Source organism: Ascaphus truei, chromosome 16 (genome assembly GCF_040206685.1).
Source record: "Ascaphus truei isolate aAscTru1 chromosome 16, aAscTru1.hap1, whole genome shotgun sequence".
NCBI lineage: Eukaryota > Metazoa > Chordata > Amphibia > Anura > Ascaphidae > Ascaphus > Ascaphus truei.
Genome location: NC_134498.1, coordinates 37,147,942 through 37,172,034, shown reverse-complemented (window position 1 = coordinate 37,172,034; position 24,093 = coordinate 37,147,942). Strand labels below are relative to the sequence as shown.

General features: G+C 43.3%; 1 protein-coding gene across 1 annotated transcript in view; it reads right to left on the bottom strand.

Moving 5' to 3' along the window:
- SLC9A6 (solute carrier family 9 member A6) overlaps positions 1–17,437 on the bottom strand; it is a 39,808-nt gene extending 22,371 nt beyond the window's left edge. The window contains exons 1-5 of the mRNA XM_075573216.1: positions 17,121–17,437; positions 10,382–10,581; positions 8,211–8,288; positions 7,365–7,441; positions 5,833–5,945 (exon numbers count right to left, since the gene is read on the bottom strand). Coding sequence (XP_075429331.1) covers positions 5,833–5,945; positions 7,365–7,441; positions 8,211–8,288; positions 10,382–10,581; positions 17,121–17,409 — 757 coding nt within the window. The 5' untranslated portion in view covers positions 17,410–17,437. The remainder of the gene's footprint in view (positions 1–5,832; positions 5,946–7,364; positions 7,442–8,210; positions 8,289–10,381; positions 10,582–17,120) is intronic.
- Between the last annotated feature and the right edge of the window lie 6,656 nt (positions 17,438–24,093).

Here is a 24,093-nt window from a genome sequence, read left to right as displayed (position 1 = left end):
CGATCCGCACATTTTAGTTATTTTTTAAAAACAAAATTAAAGCATGGGATCTCCGGAGCTAAACCCCGTTAATTTCTGCTTTGGCGACCACCTGCTTCCGCAGATACTTCTGTAGGGGGTGCCGGTAGCCACGCGGCTACCAGGCTTCCCATTATGGCAAAGTTTCAAAGCTCCCATGCCCAACAGGAGGTCATGACGTCAAACAGCTTCCTATTGGCTGACGTGACGCGGTATCTTTAAATCTTTAAACCCCAGCTAGCTTTGCTGAAGCAGCTAACGGCACCCCCCAAAGCAGGTATCTCCAGAAGCAGGGGGACCCCAGAGCTGAAATTAATGGGGTCCAGTTCCAGAGACCCCCTGCTTCAAACCCGTGTAAAAAAATATATATATATTAAAAAGAAAAAATGTTTAAAGCAGCAGGATTGCTTTTTTAAGAATACACTTGGCTTTATAATCCGTATATAAATAATATTTCAAGGCAGGCATGCAACAAACGTATTTATTTATTTTAACTCTGCTATGGAGCTGATTTTTTTTTTTTTTTTTTTAAATTATCGACACACAAAAAAACAGCATTACATATTATGTACAGAAATAGTTTTCTTCGGTTCCTGACATTTCAGTGAGCTAAGAGCAGCATACCCATCTAACATAACTCCCTATCAGATAAAACATGAGTCGGACGTCTAAATTAAAAGGACGATTCTCAGAACATTGAACAACAGGACATGGTGGAAACCAAAAGTCAGTACGTTAGTCACTTTGCATGAAGTGCAGATTCCAGCTAACCCTGCAAGCCCAGCTGAATTGCTGAATCATTTCTGCAGGTTTTCCGGTACTGCCAACCTCAAGCTCCACAGCCATTCTGAACATAAAAGATTTATACAGTACATGTGCCCTAGCTGTCTTCTGTACTCATATTAACGGCCAGTAGGAGGTGCCAAAGTAATCTCATAGCACCCGTAAAGTAACCGAACCTGGCTATATGTGGGGCCACGTATATCCAGCCTTATCTTGAGAACACCAAGGATTTTGAGGCAGTGATAACATACCTACAAAGCAGTCCCACATTCTAGCTTAATGTTAAGGAATTTATGCACCTGGGAAATATGACACCAAATTCTTGCACATTTGCTTGGAGTCCAAAGTGCTTAAATACACAATAAATCTATGTAAAGCTCGCAGGCGGCCTGTGCTGAGACCCATGATAACACAGCAATGTTTTCACCATGCATTAATAACTTTATTTCATACAGTATAGCACTTTTTTCCCAATGGGACTCAAAGCGCACGACAATTACAGCAGAACGCAGGGGTGTGCAAACTTTTCCACCTGCATGGTGTCCCCCCTTGCTCGCGCCCCCACTTACCTTAGCTCCGGCGTCAAATGACGTCACATTGCCATGGTAACGTGACGTCACCCGCTGGAAGCCACGGTAAGCGAGTTGCAGAGCCCTTGCACGGTCCCCCGGGATTTCATTTAAATGCCTCAGGAATGAGCATGGGACCTCTGTAACCGCTGCGCCCCCCTGGAGACTCTCACGCCCCCCAGTGTGCGCACCCCTGGTATAGTGCACAGAATGCAGCACATACGAATTGTTAGTCCCGTAGAGTCCCCCGAAAGTTCTGTAGCGCTTACAATCTATGTTTTTGGTGCTTGAGGCACAGGGAGGTAAAGTTACCTGCCCAAGGTCACAAGGAGCCGACATCGGGAATTGAACCAGGCTCCCCTTGTCAAACTCAGTGTCGTCGATACCAGTCAGTCAGTGTCTTCACTGATGCTCCTTCTCCATTAGTCATAACAGGGCCTAACTCAAGGGCAGTGTAGTTGTATTGTATTGTATGTCTTTATTTATATAGCGCCATTAATGTACATAGCGCTTCACAGTAGTAATACATGTGGTAATCAAATAAATAACAGATAATATAAATAACAGGTCATGGGAATAAGTGCTTCAGACATAAAAGTAACATTAAGGAAGAGGAGTGAGTCCCTGCCCCGAGGAGCTTACAGTCTAATTGGTAGGTAGGGACAACGTACAGAGACAATAGGAGGGATTTCTGGTAAGTGCGTCTGCAGGGGGCCAAGCTTTATGTATCATGTGTTCAGAATATCCACAGTGCTATTCATATGCTTCTTTAAGCAAGTGTATTTTAAGGTGGGTCTTAAAGGTGGATAGAGAGGGTGCTAGTCGGGTACTGAGGGGAAGGGCATTCCAGAGGTGTGGGGCAGTCAGTGAGAAAGGTTTGAGGCGGAAGAGGGCTTTAGATACAAAGGGGGTAGAAAGAAGACATCTTTGAGAAGAAAGCAAGAGTCTGGATGGTGCATAACGAGAAATTAGGGCTGAGATGTAAGGAGGGGCAGAAGAGTGTAAAGCTTTAAAAGTGAGGAGAAGAATGGAGTGTGAGATGCGGGATTTGATCGGAAGCCAGGAGAGGGATTTCATGAGGGGAGATGCTGAGACAGATTTAGGAAAGAGTAGAGTGATTCTGGCAGCAGCGTTTAGGATAGATTGTAGGGGAAACAGGTGAGAGGCAGGAAGGCTGGACAGCAGGAGGTTACAGTAATCAAGACGGGAGAGAATGAGGGCCTGAGTCAGAGTTTTAGCAGTCGAGTAACAGAGGAAAGGGCGTATCTTTGTTATATTGTGGAGGAAAAAGCGACAGGTTTTAGATATGTTTTGAATGGGAGGGGCGAATGTGAGAGAGGAGTCGAGTATGACCCCTAGGCAGCGTGCTTGGGCTACTGGGTGAATGATCATAGTTCCAACAGTAATGTGGAAGGAGGTAGTAGGGCCAGGTTTTGGAGGCAGTATGAGGAGCTCTGTTTTAGCCATGTTGAGTTTAAGGCGGCGGAGGGTCATCCAGGATGATATAGCAGAGACATTCAGAAACTTTGGTTTGTACAGCAGGTGTAATGTCAGGTGTTGAACAGTACATCTGTGTGTCGTCAGCATAGAGGTGATATTTAAACCCAAAAGATGTTATTATGTCACATAGAGAGAGTGTGTACAGAGAAAAGAGAAGAGGTCCCAGGACAGAGCCCTGGGTTACCTCCACAGAGAGATCAATAGAGGAGGAGGAGGTGTTAGCAGAAGACACTGAAAGTACGATGGGAGAGGTAGGATGAGATCTAGGATAGAGCTTTGTTCCGAATACCAAGAGTATGGAGAATGTGAAGGAGAAGAGGGTGGTCCACGGTGTCAAATGCTGCAGAGAGGTCGAGTAATATGAGCAGAGTGTAATGACCTCTGTCTTTGGCAGCATGGAGGTCATCAGTTATTTTAGTGAGGGCTGTTTCTGTGGAGTGAGCAGTGCGGAAGCCAGATTGTAGAGGGTCTAGGAGAGAATAGGTGTTGAGAAAATGGAACAAGCGAGAGAATACAAGACGTTCAAGGAGTTTAGAGGCAAAAGGCAGGAGGGAGACAGGTCGATAGTTAGAAAGACAGGTAGGGTCAAGCTTGCTGTTTTTGAGTAATGGTATAACTGTTGCATGTTTGAAGGAGAATGGAAAGGTTCCAGAGCAGAGGGAGGAGTTAAAAATGTGTGTGAGCGTAGGGATTATAGTAGGACCAAGAGGTTTTAGGAGATGGGAGGGAATGGGGTCAAGAGGGCAAGTGGTAGAGGGAGAAGAGGCGATCAACAGCGACACATCCTCCTCTGAGACAGGGGAAAAAGAGTCAAGGAAGGCAGGAGGAGAGTTAGGAAGAAGTGTAGGATGGGAGGAAGAAACAGAGGGGATGTTCTGACGTATGGATTCCACCTTTTCCTTAAAATAGTCAGCAAAGTCCTGAGCGGAGATGGAGGAAGGAGAGGCAGCTGAGGGTGGTTTGAGTGGAGTATCAAAGACAGAGAACAGTCGGCGTGGGTTAGACTTGTGCATGTTGATTAGTGAAGAAAAGTAGGCTTGTTTAGCTTGCGAGAGGGCAGAGTTGAAACAGGATAGCATAAATTTGTAGTGAAGGAAGTCTGCGAGAGTATGAGATTTCCTCCAGAGGCGTTCAGAGGAACGAGTGGAGGAACGCAGCATGCGCGTGTGGGAATTTAGCCAGGGTTAGAAGGGCGAGGGCGGCAGAGAGAAAGCGGGGCATGTAGATCAAGAGAGGAGGACAAGGCTGAGTTTTAGTTCCTGACCAGGTTGTCAGGGTCTGTAGCAGAGCTGAGAGAGGAGAGGGAGGAGCTTAAAGTGGACTCAAAGTCAGGTAAGTGAATAGAGCGCAGCTTTCTGAAGAACCGGGGGGTAGATGGAGGTGGAGAAGGGGAGAAGCGAGATAGAGAGAATGAGATGAGGTGATGGTTAGAGAGAGGAAAAGGGGAAATGGAGAAATCGGAGAGAGAGAAGTTTTTAGTGAAAACCAGGTCTAAGTTGTGCCATCCTTGTGGGTGCTGGCTGCAGTCCACTGTTGAAGGCAAAAAGAAGAGGTTAGAGAGAGAAATCGGGAAGCCCAAGGGAGAGAGGGGTCATCAATGTGGCAATTGAAGACCCCAAGGAGAAGAACAGGGGAGTCTGAGGAGAGAAAGAAAGAGAGCCAGGATTCAAAGTGAGAGAGAGAAAGGCAGAAGGGGGCTGAGAAGAGGTAGGTGGGCGATACATGACAGCCACATGGACAGGGAGAGGAGAGAAGATCTGGACAGTGTGAGGCTCAAAGGAGGGAAAAGCAAGAGAGGGGGGAATAGGAAGGGTTCGGTAACGGCAGAGAGATGAGAGCAGGAGCCACACGCCTCCACCCCTGCCATCAGGGCGCGGAGTGTGGGAGAAGGAAAGGCCACCATAAGAGAGGGCAGCTTCCAGAGCAGAGTCAGACTGAGTGAGCCAGGTCTCAGTTATAGCAAATAGGAGCATAGAGTGAGAGAGAAAAAAGTCATGTACAGAGAGGCACTTGTTAGAAAGGGAGCGAGCATTCCAAAGGGCACAGGAGAAAGGGAGAGAGGAGGGAGGGTGGCAGGGGATGGGAATGAGGTTGCAGGGGTTGCCACCAGAAGGAGTAGAGGTTGCAATTGGCAGGCGAGGACGAGCGCATGTAGGAATAAGGCAGGGACGAGGATTGGGAGAGATATCCCCAGAAGCAAGGAGAAGCATGGATAGAAAGAGGATGTGTAAGGATGATTTGTAGGGGTGTTTTTTAGTGCAGGGATATAGCTGTGTGGTGTCAGAGGACGCAGGTAAGAAAGGAGTTTATGTGAACAGAGAAGTGGTGAAGGAAGGAGAGATGGAGATATATGAATAGAGTTAGAGACATACTGAGGCTGGTAAAAAGAAGTGCATAATTTGAGAAGAAGCAAAGTCACAGCAAATATAAATAGTTCAAAGCTTTACAAAGTTGGGCTCATTGCAAGATGATGAAACATTGAATTTAATCATTTGCAGTTATTTTTAAATGCTTATTGCAATATAAAACAGTTGCCATTTACAAATGTAAGTGACATATTTTATGTACTCTCCTGTCAGGCAGTTTTCAAGTATACTCTACATTAGAGACCCCAAAAAAACAACAGTCAAAACCAAGCATCACTAAGCCATTGACAGCTAACACCCCTCCTCCCCCCACAAAATTAGTACTATTAACAATCACTACTGTTTCAGAACTTTAGTCGCAAACAAAATGTCATTCCCCCCACTGCCCCCCTCTCCCTTATACAGAAGCTAGAACCAGCTGCAAACTCTGGAACACGAGAGAAGGTCCATCTCCCGGCAGGAAAAAGGATTATTCACTTATGAACTCATGTCAGAAAAGGTTACTATAAACCAGTACACTGATTTAAGAGAATTAACTCTTGTTAGTTGTCCATCTACTATACCAACAAGTGTAGGGACAGCAAGTTAAGACGTACCCGGATCAGTTGCAGACAAGATGGCCCCAAAAAAGAGGCAGTCGGTAAAGAAGAAATCTCCTCCAAGTGCACCCATCAACTTCATCAGTGTCACACAGGCATATAGGAGAGCGCTGAGAGGCAAGACAAGACGGCATATGATGAACAAGTATGGCCAACAGGCATATTGAGTTTCACCCACAACATGCTGGGCTTTGAGTCTCCATACACTTGGTCTTTTCCGTCCTCTCCTTGTAGATATATAGCAAGGTATTTTCAATGTGGGGGCTAGGAGTATGCTGTGTGCAGCCATACTAACCTGTTCTGCGCAGATAAAACATGACCAACTCCTTCTGCCAACTTATCCCAGCACGTTTTGCACACGGACAAGGTGCCACTCCATTTCCCTACCATTTGGGCTTCTTCGCCAATGCTGAATGGGCCACTCTGTTCCCAAAATAAAGCATTCAGCACCACATTAAAAAGGACTGTGGATGGGCCACGATTCTGGGAGTCTTATTTGTAACCTCTAAACATAGTTGGAAGGTTCTGTAGCGGAAATGAGGACAGCGGTCCCACTGCAAAGCCAACATCTGCTGACCAGTACCATTTATAGGTTATCCCCATGGTTCCGATGAAGACCCAAAAGGATTCAACTAGAAATACCATAGAACACAAAAGGATTCTGGATTACCATAGACCAGTGGTTTGAAACCCTGTACTTGAGTAAACACAGAAAGTCATGTATTCGGGACAGCCAAGCAATACTTTTTCTGTATCGAATCCAAGTGCATTCTCATGTTGCTCAAATCTGGTGAGTCTATGGTTCAAAAACCACTACAGACATATCCCGCATTAACGCACGCAATGGGACTGGAGCATATATGTAATGCGAAAATGTACTTAAAGTGAAGCACTACCTTTTTTCCCACTTATCGATGCATGTACTGTACTGCAATCGTCATATACGTGCATAACTGATGTAAATAACGCATTTGTAACAGGCTCTATAGTCTCCCCGCTTGCGCACAGCTTCGGTACAGGTAGGGAGCCGGTATTGCTGTTCAGGACGTGCTGACAGGCGTATGCGCGAGCTGCCGTTTGCCTATTGGACGATATGTCCTTACTCGCGAGTGTACTTAAAGTGAGTGTCCTTAAACCGGGGTATGCCTGTACAATAGATAATCACAATATTAGGTGCGGGTCTTCCGGTTGTAAAGGACTAAGCTAATGAACTCTAGGCTTAACATTTTAAAATGTGTTAAGTGAACATCTCAATGAGTGATGACATTTCCAAATGCCTTTCCGTTGTGTTTGTTGTTTAAATCAATTACATTGAAGAGTTAAACTTACTGGAATGGAAACAGCTTTTCTAATATATATGTTTTTTTTATTCAACGTGCAGGTTACTTTTGGCATTACACCCCCTTTCCTAAAAGTCATCCTATTCACACAATACGTGGCACAAATGTGAAAGGAGTGCGTGGACATACACTATTGTGGAAGCGATGATGTGGCCGTATGGTAAAGCGAAGACGTATGGGAATACTTACCCTATAACAAAACAGGAAATCACTGTTCCAAAAAACGCATAAGCCAGGATTGAGCCCAAATTTCTGAAGAAATGTCTCTAGAAGATAAAACAATGACTGCATGACAACGGCAGCTAGAACGCAGTGTGTGACATGCATTAACATCAATGGGTGTAGGTCGTCCCCTGGATGGGACCCAAAAGGATCTATCCGTAAAACCTTACTAAAAAATACAAATAGTTGTACTGAAGCCAACGTTTCGGTGCTATAACCCCACCTTTGTTAACTTTAATAAAACTATTTTTATTTATTAGTAAGTCTGTAGTGCGTTATCTTCGAGGTTTTACGATCAGCAGGTGCCGATTAACAGCACCCAACACCTGTACAAAAACGGAGCCATGGAGCGTTTATTAAGAGCAAGGTGTGCGAGACTCACACCAATGTATCTTCCGAAGGATCTATTCAGCACAAGTTCAACCCGGTCTGAAATACGTTCAATAAAAATACAGCACCAAGCTGATGAAATGGCACAACCCTGCAGTGCCAGGGCAGACGGTTGGGCATTTTGGGTGGCGACAAGACTGACCGGCACGGGGGAACCTGAATGGTAAACACACTTCATACCCTAACTTCAAAAATACCAGCATCCTGGGAGCAGGCAGACACAACCCACACTCCAAGATCACCGCTTAGTAATTATATATGGGCCCTTAGTCTGTGTCCTACTAGTTGAGAGGATCTCTCTGGAATTTGAAACCACATCATATATTATCACTGTCCAAAAGCATGCGGGAGACACTGGTTATACGTGTTCCCCTCTTTCTAGCCCAAACTAACCTGAGATCAAAACCTCGCTGTGTAACTTACCCTTTTTAAGCTGTATCCTGCGTAAAATATGATCGGTGGAAGCAGAATATTGAAGAAAACTTCTGTGTCAAACGTAACCTGAAGATTAGAAAAACCAATGGGTAGTAGAACATTTTATATAACTACTTTGTTCCTAATGTTACTTGATGTCTCAAGCCCTTGTTCCCATTATGTATTATATTATAAATCACGTATATTACTGCTGTGACGCTCTATGTACCTGGACGGCGCTATATAAAGATATACAGAGTATGCTACGGCCCTTATTCTGTAAGGTGTGATAAGCACAGGTGACGTGCTATCGCAGGGGGGGGGGGGACTTGCATTGGGCTTTCATGCAATATCACATCATCTGTGCTTATCACACGTTACAGAATAAGGGGCCTAATATGTTTTAACTTACGAATATTAAACACAACCCTGTACTAAAAAAAAGTCAAGAATATTCCATCAGCATACAACACACATTTCAGCGCTCTACCAATTGAAAAAATAAAGGAATTATCTCATACATAGAATAGCGTGGATTAAAATAAATGTTAAACTCCAGCAGATCAGAATACGGATGGAAATATGATAGTCCGAATAACAGTCCTGCTGCCAGTAAAACTCACGGACCGTTCACATCCTTCAATCAATAGATGAAACGAATAGTCCTTCTTGGCGCAGGTTTCAGGGTTTGCTCGGACATATAATGTGAATATATAAAAAGAGAAAAAAAACAATAGTGTATAATATGCAGTAGGGCAGTGTCAACAAATAATGTTATACACAAAAATAGTGAAAGGTACACGCAAAATATTCTTATTATTTCAATTACGATTAATAATTATTAATAGTCGGTGCAACTACAATAGTGCAGCAAATTTTTGGTGTGTGCGTCACTCACGGCATAAAACTATCTTTATGTGCCCAGTGTGATTATTCATTGCTGGCCTCCTTCACATAACTTTGAGTTAATTAAAAGGTTTATTCCCTGGTAATGAGTAATCATTTATACTGTTCACGTTATTTTGCTGCACTATTGTAGTTGCACCGACTATTAATAAGTATTGATAGTAATTGAAATATAAGAATATTTTGCTTGTACCTTTCACTATTTTTGTGTATAACATTATTTGTTAACACTGCACTATTGTATATTATACATTTTTTTTTCGCTTTCACATATTATAATGTCCAAGCATATACTAAAAACCCGTGCCAAGAAAGAATATTCCTTGCAGTATTTACATTAAAAACATTCTCTAAGTCAAGAGGTTGTGTACTATACAATATTTAACATTACCACTATATACTCATACTATTAATACTAGACACCAAGCAGAATCGCTTAAATTTTTTCATTTCTTATTATAGTGATGGGGAGGTTGATCATTTAATGGATTACTTTCATATATGAGAATATAATGATCTGTTCAGCCATGGATCCACAATTGGCGTATTAACTTTTCTTCTAGCTATATACACATTTATGAACAGGACACAGCCAGTGCTATTTGCTCTTTACAACCTCAACAAACGAATATATACGCGGCATCTAATTTCTGTCAATACACATAAATAAACCCGTTGCCTGAAGCCGCAATCCCGCTTGCTCTTTTTTCTCTCTCCTTCCTTTATTTAAAAATGACAGCTTGGGAAGTGAGGTGTTTATCCGGAGCTGAACCGTGCTATTAACAGCTCCAGGGAGCCTCCGGGATCCCGATAAACTTCCTGGTTTAAAAACCTGCTTCCAGGGGGCAACAAAACAGACGGGTAACCCGCGGGCAAAAAGGACGCGGCTTCCTATTGGATGGCCAAATTAAATTGCTTTAAGAACTAGGAAGTCATACTAGTAACGTCACCGGGAAGCATCTCTGGAACATGGCGGATTCCCCAGAGCTGAAAAGTGCAGCTCGGGTACAGAGGACCTTCTGGCGCCCAATGCTGTAAAAAATAAAAAACCCACACCATCCTCAAAATGTGTCACTGAACAACAAGGTCTTGTGAATGTGTGGTCCTGAGAAAGCCAAAATGGGATGGTGCCTTTAACATTAGGGGACAAATCGGACAGTTCCTCAACCCTGTGGCCTTGGGCCCTTTTTGCTGCCCATTTTATATCCAAAGAGAAAGAATGTGTCGTCGATATATCCCCAGATTCCTATGTCGGCATAAAACGTATATCTTACCTTCCGGAGCATTTCATTATCTTGATCATTGTTCAGTTCCTGAGGACTAATTTGGCCTTTCAGGGTGTACTCGTAAAACTTGCCGCTCACGTTGACCAGCAGCGTGGCCGGGCTGGTTTGCTGCTCGCAGCTCAGTGTCACGTTGTTAACGTCGCTGGGGACGTGAATTCCGTATCGTAAAACCACGCCAACAATGAGCCCTAAAACACAGCAGGGCATTGAAGCGGCACATTAACCACCTGCGTCTAGAGGACTTCCTCGTAAAACATTTTATAAATTAAAAAATAAAATGTGTTATTGCCTTGTTTATGTTTGGAACTGTTCCTCACAACTATTTTCAACAAAGAGCTGAAAAGATACTGCAGCGGTGTGAAAAGATACTGCAGCGGTGTGAAAAGATACTGCAGCGGTGTGAAAAGATACTGCAGCGGTGTGAAAAAATACAGCAGCGGTGTGAAAAGATACTGCAGCGGTGTGAAAAAATACAGCAGCGGTGTGAAAAGATACTGCAGCGGTGTGAAAAGATACTGCAGCGGTGTGAAAAGATACTGCAGCGGTGTGGACAAGTGCCCAACACAAAGTGTGTTAATAGAAGCCTCCCATCATTATATGCAGACATAAAACATTGTATTATTTAAAACCCCTGAATATACCTCTGCAGTTACTCGTACAGGGAATAAAGGGTACAGTAGGTGGAGGACAGAACACGACCTCTAGTTTCCTGTGCTGATAGTGGAAGGGAGCAGGATTAAGGCCACATCGACATTTGAAATTCTTGATCTTCCAACACTGGGATGAGCGCACACTTTTCAGTTGGGTAGGTAGCTTGTCTCTGGCTAGCTATGGTATGCTAGCTGGTGCAATTGTGACTTATAACCTCGGACAAGTGGTTCATGGCGTACATATCGGGGTATATCATAGGCCATACAATCTGTTTATAACTCAGTCTATGTTAAAACATTCAATGCTGCTTTAACTGAACTCTGTGCCCCATGTACCATTCATAATACACCCGTGTCAGGCAAGGAAATGGACAGTGGCTACCGGAGGCCATTTTAATTTACAGCCGCCGCCTTTTACCATCTGTTCAAGTATTTCTGGGGCACAGCTGCCCCTTGACCTCTGCAGAAGGTTCCCCAAAGATGGAATGTACAGATCATAACACGGTTACAATACGAACATGCAACATTCCATGCACAAGCTAGCACAGAACAGATTTACAGATAAGCACAGGAAGGTAAAAGAACTATGCAATGTAACGAACACGCTCATGTTCTGGCAGAGAGCACATGCTTCATTAACCTCATCTATGCTGACCTGTAGCGCACTGTTACTGCATTAACACTAAAGAAGGCGCATTAAAGGGGCAATCCAATTGGGCACATTTTCGGGCTTTTTTGTTTTGTTTACCATAAGTTTGAAGCAGGGGGCCTCCGGAGCTGAACCCCATCAATTTCAGCTGGAGACTCCCTGCTTTCCGAGATACAAACCCCCGAAGGGAGTGCCGGTATCACTGCTTTTAACAATTCCCGCCTGACACTGCCCAATAGGAAACTGCACTGGATGGCGTCACGACTTCCTATTGGCCAACAGGGAGCGGGAGCGTTGAAAAGCGGCCATTATGCGATCCCTGTTGGCTGATTGGAGCAGCTACCGGCACTCCATACGAAGGCAAGTATCTCCGGCTGCAGGGGGTCCTTGCGGCTCAAATTAATGGGGTTCAGCTCTGGAGAAAAACCCTGCTTCAATCCTATGGAGAGAGGGGGGGGGGAAACACCCGCAACCAAATTCACCCGCTTGGATTGGCTCTTTAAGTACATCACCCAGCTCCCATGCATGTGATTACTTTATCTCTGGAAAACATCAATGATTAGTGGTCATTTGAGCCCGGACTTTACTCGGATTATGGAACAAGACGATAAACACAACGTTTGTTGATTGGAGGATCGTCATTTCATCACGACTTCATACCACTTTACAATGTCAAAGTGCCACTCACCAAATACCAGGCAGGATGTTAGAGTAAACAGGAAACTCGCTTCCCTTCATTACTGATGACAGTTAAAAAGGTGCATTCACTGTAAATTAAGCATTTGTTTTGCCAACCATCTCTGCAATGCATAACCTCACTGAAATATATATCATAAATACAGTATCTCTATAATCTCTCTCAAATATCTCGATCTCCATCGTAGATATAGATATCTATATATCTATTTCAGGCTTTCCAAATAAGGCTCCCCAATCAAAATAATCTCCAAGATATCCTAGGACCCTGCCCCGACATGCAATAACTCCCCTTATCTTATGAGGGATTTCATTAACACACATTTTTGCAGCGATTGAATTTCTGACACTAGGGTGAGATGGGGGGGGGCATTCCATTTAAGGTGTGCGTGTGTGTCAGGTTTTCAGGATCTCTGCTTCAGCACAGGTAGCTCAATCAGTGGCTCACCTGTGCTGAAGCAGGGATATCCTCAAAACCTGACCTGTTGGGTGGGGGGGAGGGGTGGTCTTGAAGACTGGAGATGGCTACCCCTGCTGTTCGGGATGTGTTCTGCTCCACACAAACCCTTTAACACCGTAAGAGGAGCCATTTTTATTGTGACCACACAAAAATCTGTATTCCTCACACTTGGTTCCTCTACTATTTCAAGAACTATACTATTGGGAGCGTTGCAAGGTAACACAACTCAACATGCCTGCAATCAACAGAGCGATTAAAACAAAAAAAGAGGCCTTATCCTATACATGCGGCCTGGACTGTGCGGGACGCCTTTGGCAGAAAATATTCAGATATTTATTATCTGTTGTCAGTTCCTGTGTTTTGATGGTTAGTGAATAGAATCGGCATAGACCAAAAAAAAAAAGAAGCATGGTGGCTGCGATTTTCCTCGCTACATTTTAATTCACTGTTTATTCCTGCGATATTTTACCAGCTGTATAAACAGCGGGCCAGTCCGTGCAGCCACTGGGAAAACCGTCCCGGTCAAACAGAGCAACTACTAAATGACCCCTTCTCTAGAGCTACGCAGAAAAAAGCAAAAGGTGGCTCTAAGTTTCGCCTCCCCGTAATCACAGACTGCAGTTACATTTCCTGGGACATTGATCACTCAGACAGGCGCTTAAGGCAGCGAGGGTTTCTGAGGGCTGCCTGCATTGTTAAGGCTGAAGTTAAATCGGTCCAGTTTGTTCAATTAGCAGAGGGCAGGGAGCTTTAGCGCAGGGGTGGCCAACTCCAGTCCTCAACTGCCACCAACAGGTCAGGTTTACAGGATATCCCTGCTTCAGCACAGGTGGCTCAATCATGATGATTGAGCCACCTGTGCTGAAGCTCGGATAGCCTTAACAGCTGGCCCGTTGACCCTTGAGGATTGGCGTTGGCCACGTCCGATTTAGTGTCTACAACAGTGCCTCGACGGCGACAAAATCTGCACATAAGGAAAGTCTCCCAAATAGGATAACTGGGGTAAATCAGGTACAATGTTTTGCAGCTCTACAGTCCTGTGGCATATATGGATTAAAACAGGGGTGCTCAACTCCAGTCCTCAAGGGCCATCAACGGGTCAGGTTTTAATGATATCCCTACTTCAGCACAAGGGGCTCAGTCATTGACCTGTGCTGAAGCAGGGGTATCCTTAAAGCCCGACCTGTTGGTGGCCCTGGAGTTGCCCACTTGCTGGTGTATAGTATAAATTGGGCTGGAACCTTGTTCTGTCCTATGGGAGTATTGAACCAAGTCTTGCATAGCGCCTCGTCTTACCTAGCAGAGAGCGCTGTAGTTGTGTCACTAGGTTCTCAGACAGGCACTTACTTGGTGATAAGCCGTTTCACAAACACATGACCTCATTCGGAAAGTTAAACATGCCGATGTATGCTTTTCCACGTGCGACTAGCCCCACACAGGAACCGTTTCAAGAGGTTTCATCAGATCTAAAAATAAAAGTGCTGCTGCTCACCAACGGCCACATGTTGTGACCGAGTATCTTGGAAAAGTAGTGATCACATGCTAAATAAAGCAGCTGTGGTGCCTGCCCAAGCAAACAGACAGCAGATATCTCATTATCCCCCCCCACCCCGCTTTTTTTATTTATAGGATGGGAAGCAGGGGGTCCCCTAGACCTGACCGGGGATATTTTCAGCTCTCGGGACCTCGCCCCGTTCTTGAGATACTTACTGGTTTCGCAGGAGGATTCAACTGCCTGTCCAATAGGAAGCAGCCGTCTGTGATGTCGTGGCTTCCTATTGGTCAGCGGTTTGGGGGCTATTTTCTTAACCATAGATGCAGATTTATACCCAGTAACTTTACTGGTAAGTATCTCAGGACCCGTTGGGCCCGCGGAGCTGAAAATAGGGCCGCCCTGCTCCGATATTCCCATCCTTTCAAAATAATATTCCTTTTTTTTTTTTTACTGTGGTTACTTTTGTACTGCGGTGTTGTTACTTATTAGCACTTCTATCATTAGGATATTACATTAAGGGTTATGTCTACTAAAAATAATTAATCCAGGCCTTTTGGGGGTGTTGGAGGGACACCCTGTTTAAGTTTTTCAATGGTAGGCACCAAGGACTGTTATGCTGCAGTGCCTAAGTGAATCAATAAATCAATTGTAAATAAAAAAAAGCGTTGAAAAAGCACTGTACACGCATTTCCATTAAAAAAAAAAGTGAGGATATACAGTGGCCTCATAGGATTCAATGGAGCACAGAACGAAAGTCACACTCGCTGAAACGCAGACTCACTCATTCCTACGACTTCAGACTTCAAAAAGGAGTTCTGAATCATCAGGACTTATTCTGGTCATTCCATAAGTTACATTGGAACCAAGGCCTAAAAGCTTTGAATGTCTTACGAACACCCAGAGACAGAGTCCAGAAATCGGAATATGCTATGAAAATGACCTTGCCATGTTATGGTCCAAATCACACAGATGTTACGCATTTACTGTAGGTTCTTAGATCTTGACTTAAAATATTAGTTGAGTTCGAGCAAGTCAGATCTCTTTCGTTGGAAGGCAGTTCCACTCTGAAACAATGGCCTAACAGACTAGTAGATACAGAATCAAGGATTATGAAGTCCCACCTCACCAGAAGATCACATTAAAGGCAATGATGACATTATCCTGGAGCGTTTTGAGAGATGTGTTAAAGTCTCGCTGTAAATCCATCTCAGTCACATTTAGGACCAAAGTCCTCAGTCATAGATATGAATGTAACATTTTCAAGTCTAACTGTAAACCATCCACTCTTTATGTCATGAACTAACCTCAACGTAATGTAACACCCCCTGACATCGTCACCCCAAAACCTTAATGGGATCAGCTGTGCAGCTGGACCATACTCCAACCAGAGGTATACTCCATCCCACAATGAGCAGCTTTGTGAACATTTTTGTTTCATCATTGTCACTCATTCGCTCTAGATTGTAAACTCTGATGAGTAGGCCCTCATAGCCTTTTCTGTATCTGTTTGTACATGTGCCCTTATTTGTATATAATTCTGTTTATGGAATTATTACATCTTGTACCACGCGCAGAATATTTGGGTGCTTTACAAACAATAGTAATTAACTATAAACAGATATCAAATCCCTCAAGTCTTATCAACAGAACCAATGGCCTCATAGACCAGTGTTTTTCAACCAAAGTGCCTTGGAACCTTTGGGTTCCCCGGGCAACCTTAAAGGGTTCCCTGCAATTTTCTGGTCATTTGAAAATTGTATGAAATACAGACGAATGTACAATGCAATGGGATCACAGAGTTGTTATTAGAGATGGTTCAGGGTTCCTCTGAATTTCACTTAGGGTTCCTTGACCAAAACAAGGTTGGAAAACACTGTCAGACTTTGATGCAGATCTGTCAAATCTCACCCAATGGTAGACTTCTGACCTTACATACCTAAATGCAGACCTGTCAAAACGGGGGTAATGAAGCACACCACACTTATTTTCAGGACAAATGGCTGTACAGACTGAGATGCATAGCTCACTCACTATGAGACACTTCCACTCAATCTCAGGAGCAGTCAGAACCTTCTGCTAATGTCTCTGGGCTCTGCAATAACACCCAATGTCCAATTCATCCTCAAAACTGAAGGCATTATAGATTACAATGCAGGACTGTCATGTCTCACTCAGTTTCACTTGCCTTTCACCCCCCCCCCCACCCACCCACCCCCTGCAAACCAGCCTCACTCACTGAAGTCACACTCAAAGCAAGCCTTGCTCACTGAAGTCACACCAGACCTCACTCACTGATGTCACACACACACACACACACCAGTCCTCACTCACTGAAGTCACACTCGCACCAGTCCTCACTCACTAAAGTCACACTCACACCAGTCCTCACTCACTAAAGTCACACTCACACCAGTCCTCACTCACTTAAGTCACACCAGACCAGACCTCACCTCACTGAAGACACACCAGACCAGACCTCACCTCACTGAAGACACACCAGACCAGACCTCACTGAAGACACACACACACACACACACACACACACACACACACACACACACACACACACACACACACACACACACACACACACACACACACACACACACACACACACACACACACACACACACACACACACACACACCAGACCTCACTCACTAAAGTCACACTCTCCCCAGTAACCCCTTCCCCCCCTATGCTCTGCCATGGGTTGCAGGCTCTTGGTCACCGCACATGTCCACGGCAGCCCCCTCCTCCCCTCCCCACTCACTCACCATAGATCATGGCCAGGCCAGTCTCATGCAGAAAGCGGGCCCTGCGGTGCTTGAAGAGCCAGATGGTGAGGATGGTGAGGGTAAGCAGCAGGATGAAGATGAGCAGGTTGGCGCTGTCCTTCCGGTGACTGGCCTCCGCCTGCTTCTCTGTTACGATCTCCTCCTCCATGGCGCTGTCCTGCGCCGCCGCCCCGCACACCCCCAGCACTGACAGCAGCAGCAGGGACACCCCGCGGCCCCGGGACCCGCAGCCCGAGCTCACCCTCCTGCTGCCACCGCTGAGCGCCATGACAGGCCCTGCTCCCGCCCAGGGAGGCGGGCCCGCCATTAACTGCTGCGCTGCCGGCCGGCTGGTGGCAGCATTAATACTGCTAGTATTACTACTACATTGCCGGCTTGGGGACAGCATTAATGCTGCTGCTATTATTAGTGCCGGCTGGGGGGGGGGGGGGGGGGGGCAGCATTAATACTACTATTATTAATATTACTATTATTAATATTACTACAGTGCCGGCTGGGGGGCAGCATTAATACTACTACAGTATTATTATTACTACACTGCCGACTGGGGACATGCACTCAGCATTAATACTATTATTATTATTACTATTACACTGCCTGCTGGGGACATACAATTAGCATTAATACTTTTATAACTATAGCACGGCCTCATGTTTCTTTCACCCCACTACCAACTCAAGGAGCCAAAACGAGCTTTTCTTTTTTAGAGTGGAGAAAAGAAAGGGAACACATATTCCCACAGGTGGAGATAAAAACTCACACAAACCTCCAGCCTCTGGTGAATTACAAAAAAAGAAAAAATGCACCAGAGGAAGAAGGGGAGGTGTTAATAGACATAAACTAAAAACTGGAAGTTCATATCAAAACATTTTCAATATTAGTCAACATCAACTTACCAGTATTGAAAAGAAAGTGTTAGGCAAAGGTCTCACCTTTGCACCCATTTGCGGACCAAACAGCTTCAATCTACATATAGACGTACATAAGTTTGCGCGCAAACTAGCACTAAAGAAGTATTTCTTGAAGGATCCCATTACTAGTCAAATGAATTCAAGGCCAAGTGAGGCAGAAACCAATTCAGAACAAACAAAAAATTTTAAAAAGAAATCCACTTTTTACCCTAAGTTCGCACAGGGCCATTTGGTAAATACATTTGTGGACATGGTAACTAAGGAATTAGAAAATTCAAGCAAGACGTATAAGATACAAAGAGATAACCTAGATCAACAAGAAAAGCTTGCTTTACGCCAACTAGAAGACAATAAATTTATTGTAATAAAACCTGCTGACAAGGGGGGGGGGTATAGTGGTGATGGACACCGAATATTATATTAAAGAAGCAATGAGATTGCTTGGTGACAACGCCACCTACCTCCGCCTTGCAAGCGACCCCCTGGGCCAATACGAGACAGAATTCAAGGTACTGTTAAGTAGGGGCCTAGAAGGAGGAGCTATAAATGATGATGAGTCAGAGTTTTTATTTTCACCTTTTGCACGTACACCTATATTTTATTTTATCCCTAAAATCCATAAAGATATTAGATGTCCACCTGGCAGGCCTATCATTTCAGGAATATCATCCCTCACTTCTAATTTGTCCCAATTTATAGATCACCACCTGCAACCCATGGTCCAACAGGTTAAGTCCTACCTGCGTGACACAACTCATGTTCTTCAGATCCTGAGGGACCTGGAGTGGCAGCCTGAGTACATATGGGTAACTGCGGATGTAACATCTCTTTACACAACTATTGACCATGGAAAGGGCTGTCAAGCTGTGTCACGCAGGTTAGAACTGGATTCCACCATTCCATTAGCACGTAAAACATTTTTATTAGACAGTATAGAGTTTATTTTAACCCATAATTATTTTCAATTTAATTCACAATTCTTTTTACAGATCTGTGGAACGGCAATGGGTACCAGGTTTGCCCCTAGTTACGCAAACTTATTTATGGACAGTTGGGAAGAAGACTATGTCTGGAACAACTGTCCATTTGGGGCTCACCTGGTACTCTGGCGCTGTTTCATAGACGATATCCTTTTTGTGTGGTCAGGCAGCCAGGAACAGTTAGATCTCTTTTTTATCTATTTAAATAATAATAATAGGGATTTGTCCTTCACATTTAATTGTAACAGTCAACACATAGAATTTTTGGATCTGAATATATCTGTAGATACCAATAATAAAATTCAGACTAAAACATACTTTAAATCAGTACAGGCCAACAACTATTTAAGGGCAGATAGCCAGCATAACCCGTCCTGGATACGTAATATCCCAAAGGGACAACTCATTCGCCTGAAGCGCAATTGCTCCAATCAGGATGAGTTTGCAATTCAGGCGAATGAGCTGAAAGATAAATTTAAGGCTAGGAAATATCCAGAGAGATTACTTGCAGAAGCTGCTAACCAAGTAGATCAAATAGACAGAGCAACCCTTTTGGAATATAAAAAACATGCAAAAGATAAGGGAAATAATGGTGATCTGGCATTCATAACGCAATATAATGAAATGGCCCCAAAAATACGCCAGGTGCTGAATAAACATTGGCCGATTCTGTTGTGTGACAACACTTTAGCACATTGTCTTCCAGCTAAACCAAATATTATTTTTACAAAAGCGGCGAACATAAAGTCACGTCTGGCACCCAGTTGTCCATTGGGACAACCCAAACCAGGGTCCAAAAATGTAAGCAAGGGCTTTTTTAAATGTAATAAATGCACTGCTTGTTCATTGAGTCAAACTACAAAAACATTTAAATCAAATGTGACTTCAAGGATTTATAACATAAATTCATTTATTAATTGTCACACGGAGTTTGTGATATACTTACTTCAGTGCCCCTGTGGGCTCCAATATGTGGGCCGTACAGGGAGACGCTATCAGAGAAGAATTTATGAGCACATTTACAACATTAAAAGAGGTCTCATAACACATAGTGTATCACATCATTTTCTGGTCCATCATAACCAGAATCCAGTTGGATTAAAATGTCAAGCCATTGAGACAGTGCAGGCCAATTGGAGAGGGGGTGATCAGCTCAAACAGATCAGTAGGCGTGAAGCTTATTGGATCTATGAGCTGAAGACCCTCTCTCCAAATGGTTTAAATATCGATTTTGAATTGGGAGTCTTTTTAAAATAAATTTTTAATATTTTAAAATAATAAGTATTTATTAATTTTATAATATCAATATATGTTTTAACCATAAAAAAAAATTTATGTCAGCACTTGGTCACTTTATTAGTATGAATTTGAGTGAGGGTCAGATATTGCCATATCTTATGAATATGAGTTCGAGGTTAATGTATTATTGATAGAGCATTTAACATTTCAGTTTTTTGTATATAACATTATAGTTAGGTAATTAGTCTAAGTGTATTTGTATGTTTAGTGTTGTTTAGTAAGGCTGTTTGTTCATTAGGCTTGATTGATAGATCAACTGTATAGGCTGATGTGAGTTTACTATAACCAATAGACTTCATTCCGTCGGTATATAAGGTTATCAAGCCAGTAGTGATGTAACCCCTGAAGAAGTGCGCATGCGCAAGAAACGCGTTGGGCCGTTTGGTAGATTTTATTGTGCAGTGTGGCAGAGACTTGGCAGGACGTGGGACACAGACTCTACTTGCAGAGGAAGCTTTGGGTGCTTGTTTGATGCTCCCAGAAAGGCGAATTCGGAGGTAATTGCCGAGAAAGAGAGGGCTCGAGCCCCCGGAAGTCCCGGTGTCGCGGAGAGTGATGCAGTTCCGGTCGCCAAAGAAAGGAACCCCTGGGAGGTCACGTGTTCCGACGGAGCAGCAGCAAAGACAAGATATACCCTTAACCTCTGCGTATGATCTGTGGCAGTCCTGTAAGTAGGATTCTGGTTTTTACACACCGGATCCCGCATCTGCCACATTTATATATGTGTTAATAAATTCTCTTTTTTTATTTCAGTCAGCCTTACTTGTTATATGTAGTGTTTGTATTGTTTGTGTGTTCTGTTGGTATACTCTAACTGATAGTATCAGCTGTGTTGCACTATGATGTGTTTTCTTTGTTTTTCTCCCTGATATACATGTGGAGTAACATCTTTAAGAAATTTGGAGCATCCCAGTACTTCTGCAGATAGAAGTTAAAGAGACATTGTCATCATTGGACTTTGCTTCACCTTTTGGACTATTACGGCGCCGGTCTGTATTGTATATGTACGGCCTCATGGGGACATACACTAATACACTCAGCATTAATAGTATTATTATTATTACATGGCAGGCTGGGGGCGTGGGGGGGACCTGGTGTATAGGCCACCCACAGAGCATTATTATTATCATTATCATGATATAATAAGTATTTTAATCAATCTGGCACTTCAGGGGTTAATGTTGGTTAGAAATAGTATTAAAAATACAACAATTGTTTTTATGACTTGTCAAGACTGTCTGTGTTGATCTAGAAAAGGGAGCTTAGCCTGGGGGTTATCACTGATTGCCCACTAAAAGTGAAATATATACAGGTTAGAAGGCTGTGGACGATAGCCAGATCTTGGGCTGTCAGCCTTAAAGAAAACCTTAACATTCTTGAAATATCCCCTGTGAGAGAGAGGTGACACACAGGTCACCACTTAGTTGGAGGACTTTATTAAAAATAAGGATATCATGGGATGACATCTATTCTGAAGAATAACATTTACATATTTGTAACCGTTGCAAAAAGACGGAGACAATAAGGCCAAACGTGAGGTTTAGGAGGTGGCAAGGGACAGGCACCCATTTGGCGATCAAATTTAGGAGAAAGCCGGTCAACATTTGTAATGTTACATTTAGCAAACTCGCCTGAACCTATCGAGATGACTCACGTGTCTAAGTATTATGACCTCAAAGTTATGAGGCCTTTTATATATTCAGACATTTAAACATCAAGAAAGGAGTTTTTTCTTTTAAGTCATAAAACTGTCAACCCAGTAGCTGATTTATAACAGGGGTTGGTTTCATGTGTGTTTCAATGCAAGAGGGCCTGGGCATAATGTGAATAGAAAATCAAAATTCAACAGAGGTGTGTTTGGGAACAGAACCCGTGAAGTCTCTTCTACTCCTGTGACCTCTCTGGGAAAGGACCTATGACATATGGTAACGTACTGTATAGGGGATTTCTGTTTTCTCCTTGTATTTTAAGAAACTCGTCTGCATTTATTGTAACTGTATGTTCTTGTAATAATCATTTCCGTAACCTGAGCACTTGTCGTTTTGTATATTAAAGTCAAAATTTATATAAGCAATGCTTTGGGCTCTGAATGAACTGTTTGCACCCTTTGTATAGAGTAAAGTACATTTTCAAACACATTTTGCTACAACAGATTTTAGTGTGTTAAGTACATAGTTTTTTTCTTTAATAAACAGGGACCTTAGACCCTGGCAGATAGATACATATCTTATTTGCATATTTCTTCGGTGATGGCAGCAGATAGATAGATATAGATTGCAATCGAGTAATGGGTAAATATTAAATAATTTGAAGTACCTTGCGGAGGCGGAAGGTGAATTGGTTAGTATAGCCGTGTGTATTAACCCTGGTTGCATATCTAAGTCCCATGCTCACAAGAGTGCTGTCCGTGACAGGTGGTATATTGGGACGGATTTACGGGGAGATATTGTTCATTTGAGGGACCTTTGAAAAATGTGGAAAGTGGATCAGCTATAGCTGTGTATTAACCCTTGTCCCATATACAGGTCACGTGCTTACAGGTGTGCCATATGTGACAATCATTATTATTATCATCATTATGTGTGAGTTTTAACATCACTGGCACTTCTTCTATTCTATTAGCATACAAAAAAACAGAACATTAATAACTTGCTAATATTAATAACATTAATAACTGGTTGCACAGAGGTCTGACCAAAAGTGTAGACAGCGGTGCACCAAACAGAACCTGATATACAATATCAACAAAAAGTACCACGCAAGAATTGCAGCACAAAACGTGTTCTGAAAAAATGATGCGCTCAATATACAAACTACGAAAAATATACACTTGATAAAGAGCTACGGCTCGAAACGCATAGGTGCGTTTTTAATCTACTGGCTATCCATGTAAGCTCAAATATCCAAAAGTGATTGGTGAAGGCGCTTAAATACACAAGTGAAGTTATAAATATAATTTAGTGATTCAGGTGAATATACACTTAAATGTGCAGTAACAAAAATGAATACTGCCTGTGACAAAAAGTGGTATCAATCTAATGATATAAAACGTGATAAACAATGTTTAGAAGTTATCTTGGTGATTGGTGAAATCTCAGGACCTCTAGTGGGAATTTGCTTGAATTCCCTTTAGCAAACACCTTATTCCAGAATCCAGAGGGAGCGTCTCTCTAAATCACCGGTGTTACTGAATAAACAATGCAGATAGCCAGTGGCAAGTGGTATCTCAGTCTTTCTTGATCAGGTATGTGGCAGAATGCATGAATATCTCGGAATGAGAAAAAACAAACAATAGTGCAGACCAGTATGGAATTTATCTTCCAAAAAATAGCAGCAAATGTACAGGATAAATGACCTATGTACTCACATTGTGTACATTAGGCATATACACATAATGGTTTGTTGGACGCCTGCAATCGCACGCCGTGGAGGAATTTCTAGCCGTCCTCTGTCCCTCTGTGTTGGTTCCGGCTACCTCGGCTGTGTAGTCCGCATCACTTCCAGGTGGGCTGACGTCACATCCAATGAATAAAGACCGTAAATGATTGTGATGTGGCTGGTAAGTGAATCCTCCTGGCGTCTCCAACAGACTGTAAATAGCTCAACGCGTTTCACTGAATGAATCAGCTTCCTGAAGTTCAACTTGTTTAAAAAATACAGGAGTTGAGACCGCTCATCCCATATGTGTATGTACAAGTAATAATGAGCAGGTGCTCAGAGGAAAAAAGAGATTTATAATAGCAGGGTTGATCCAAAGGGGGA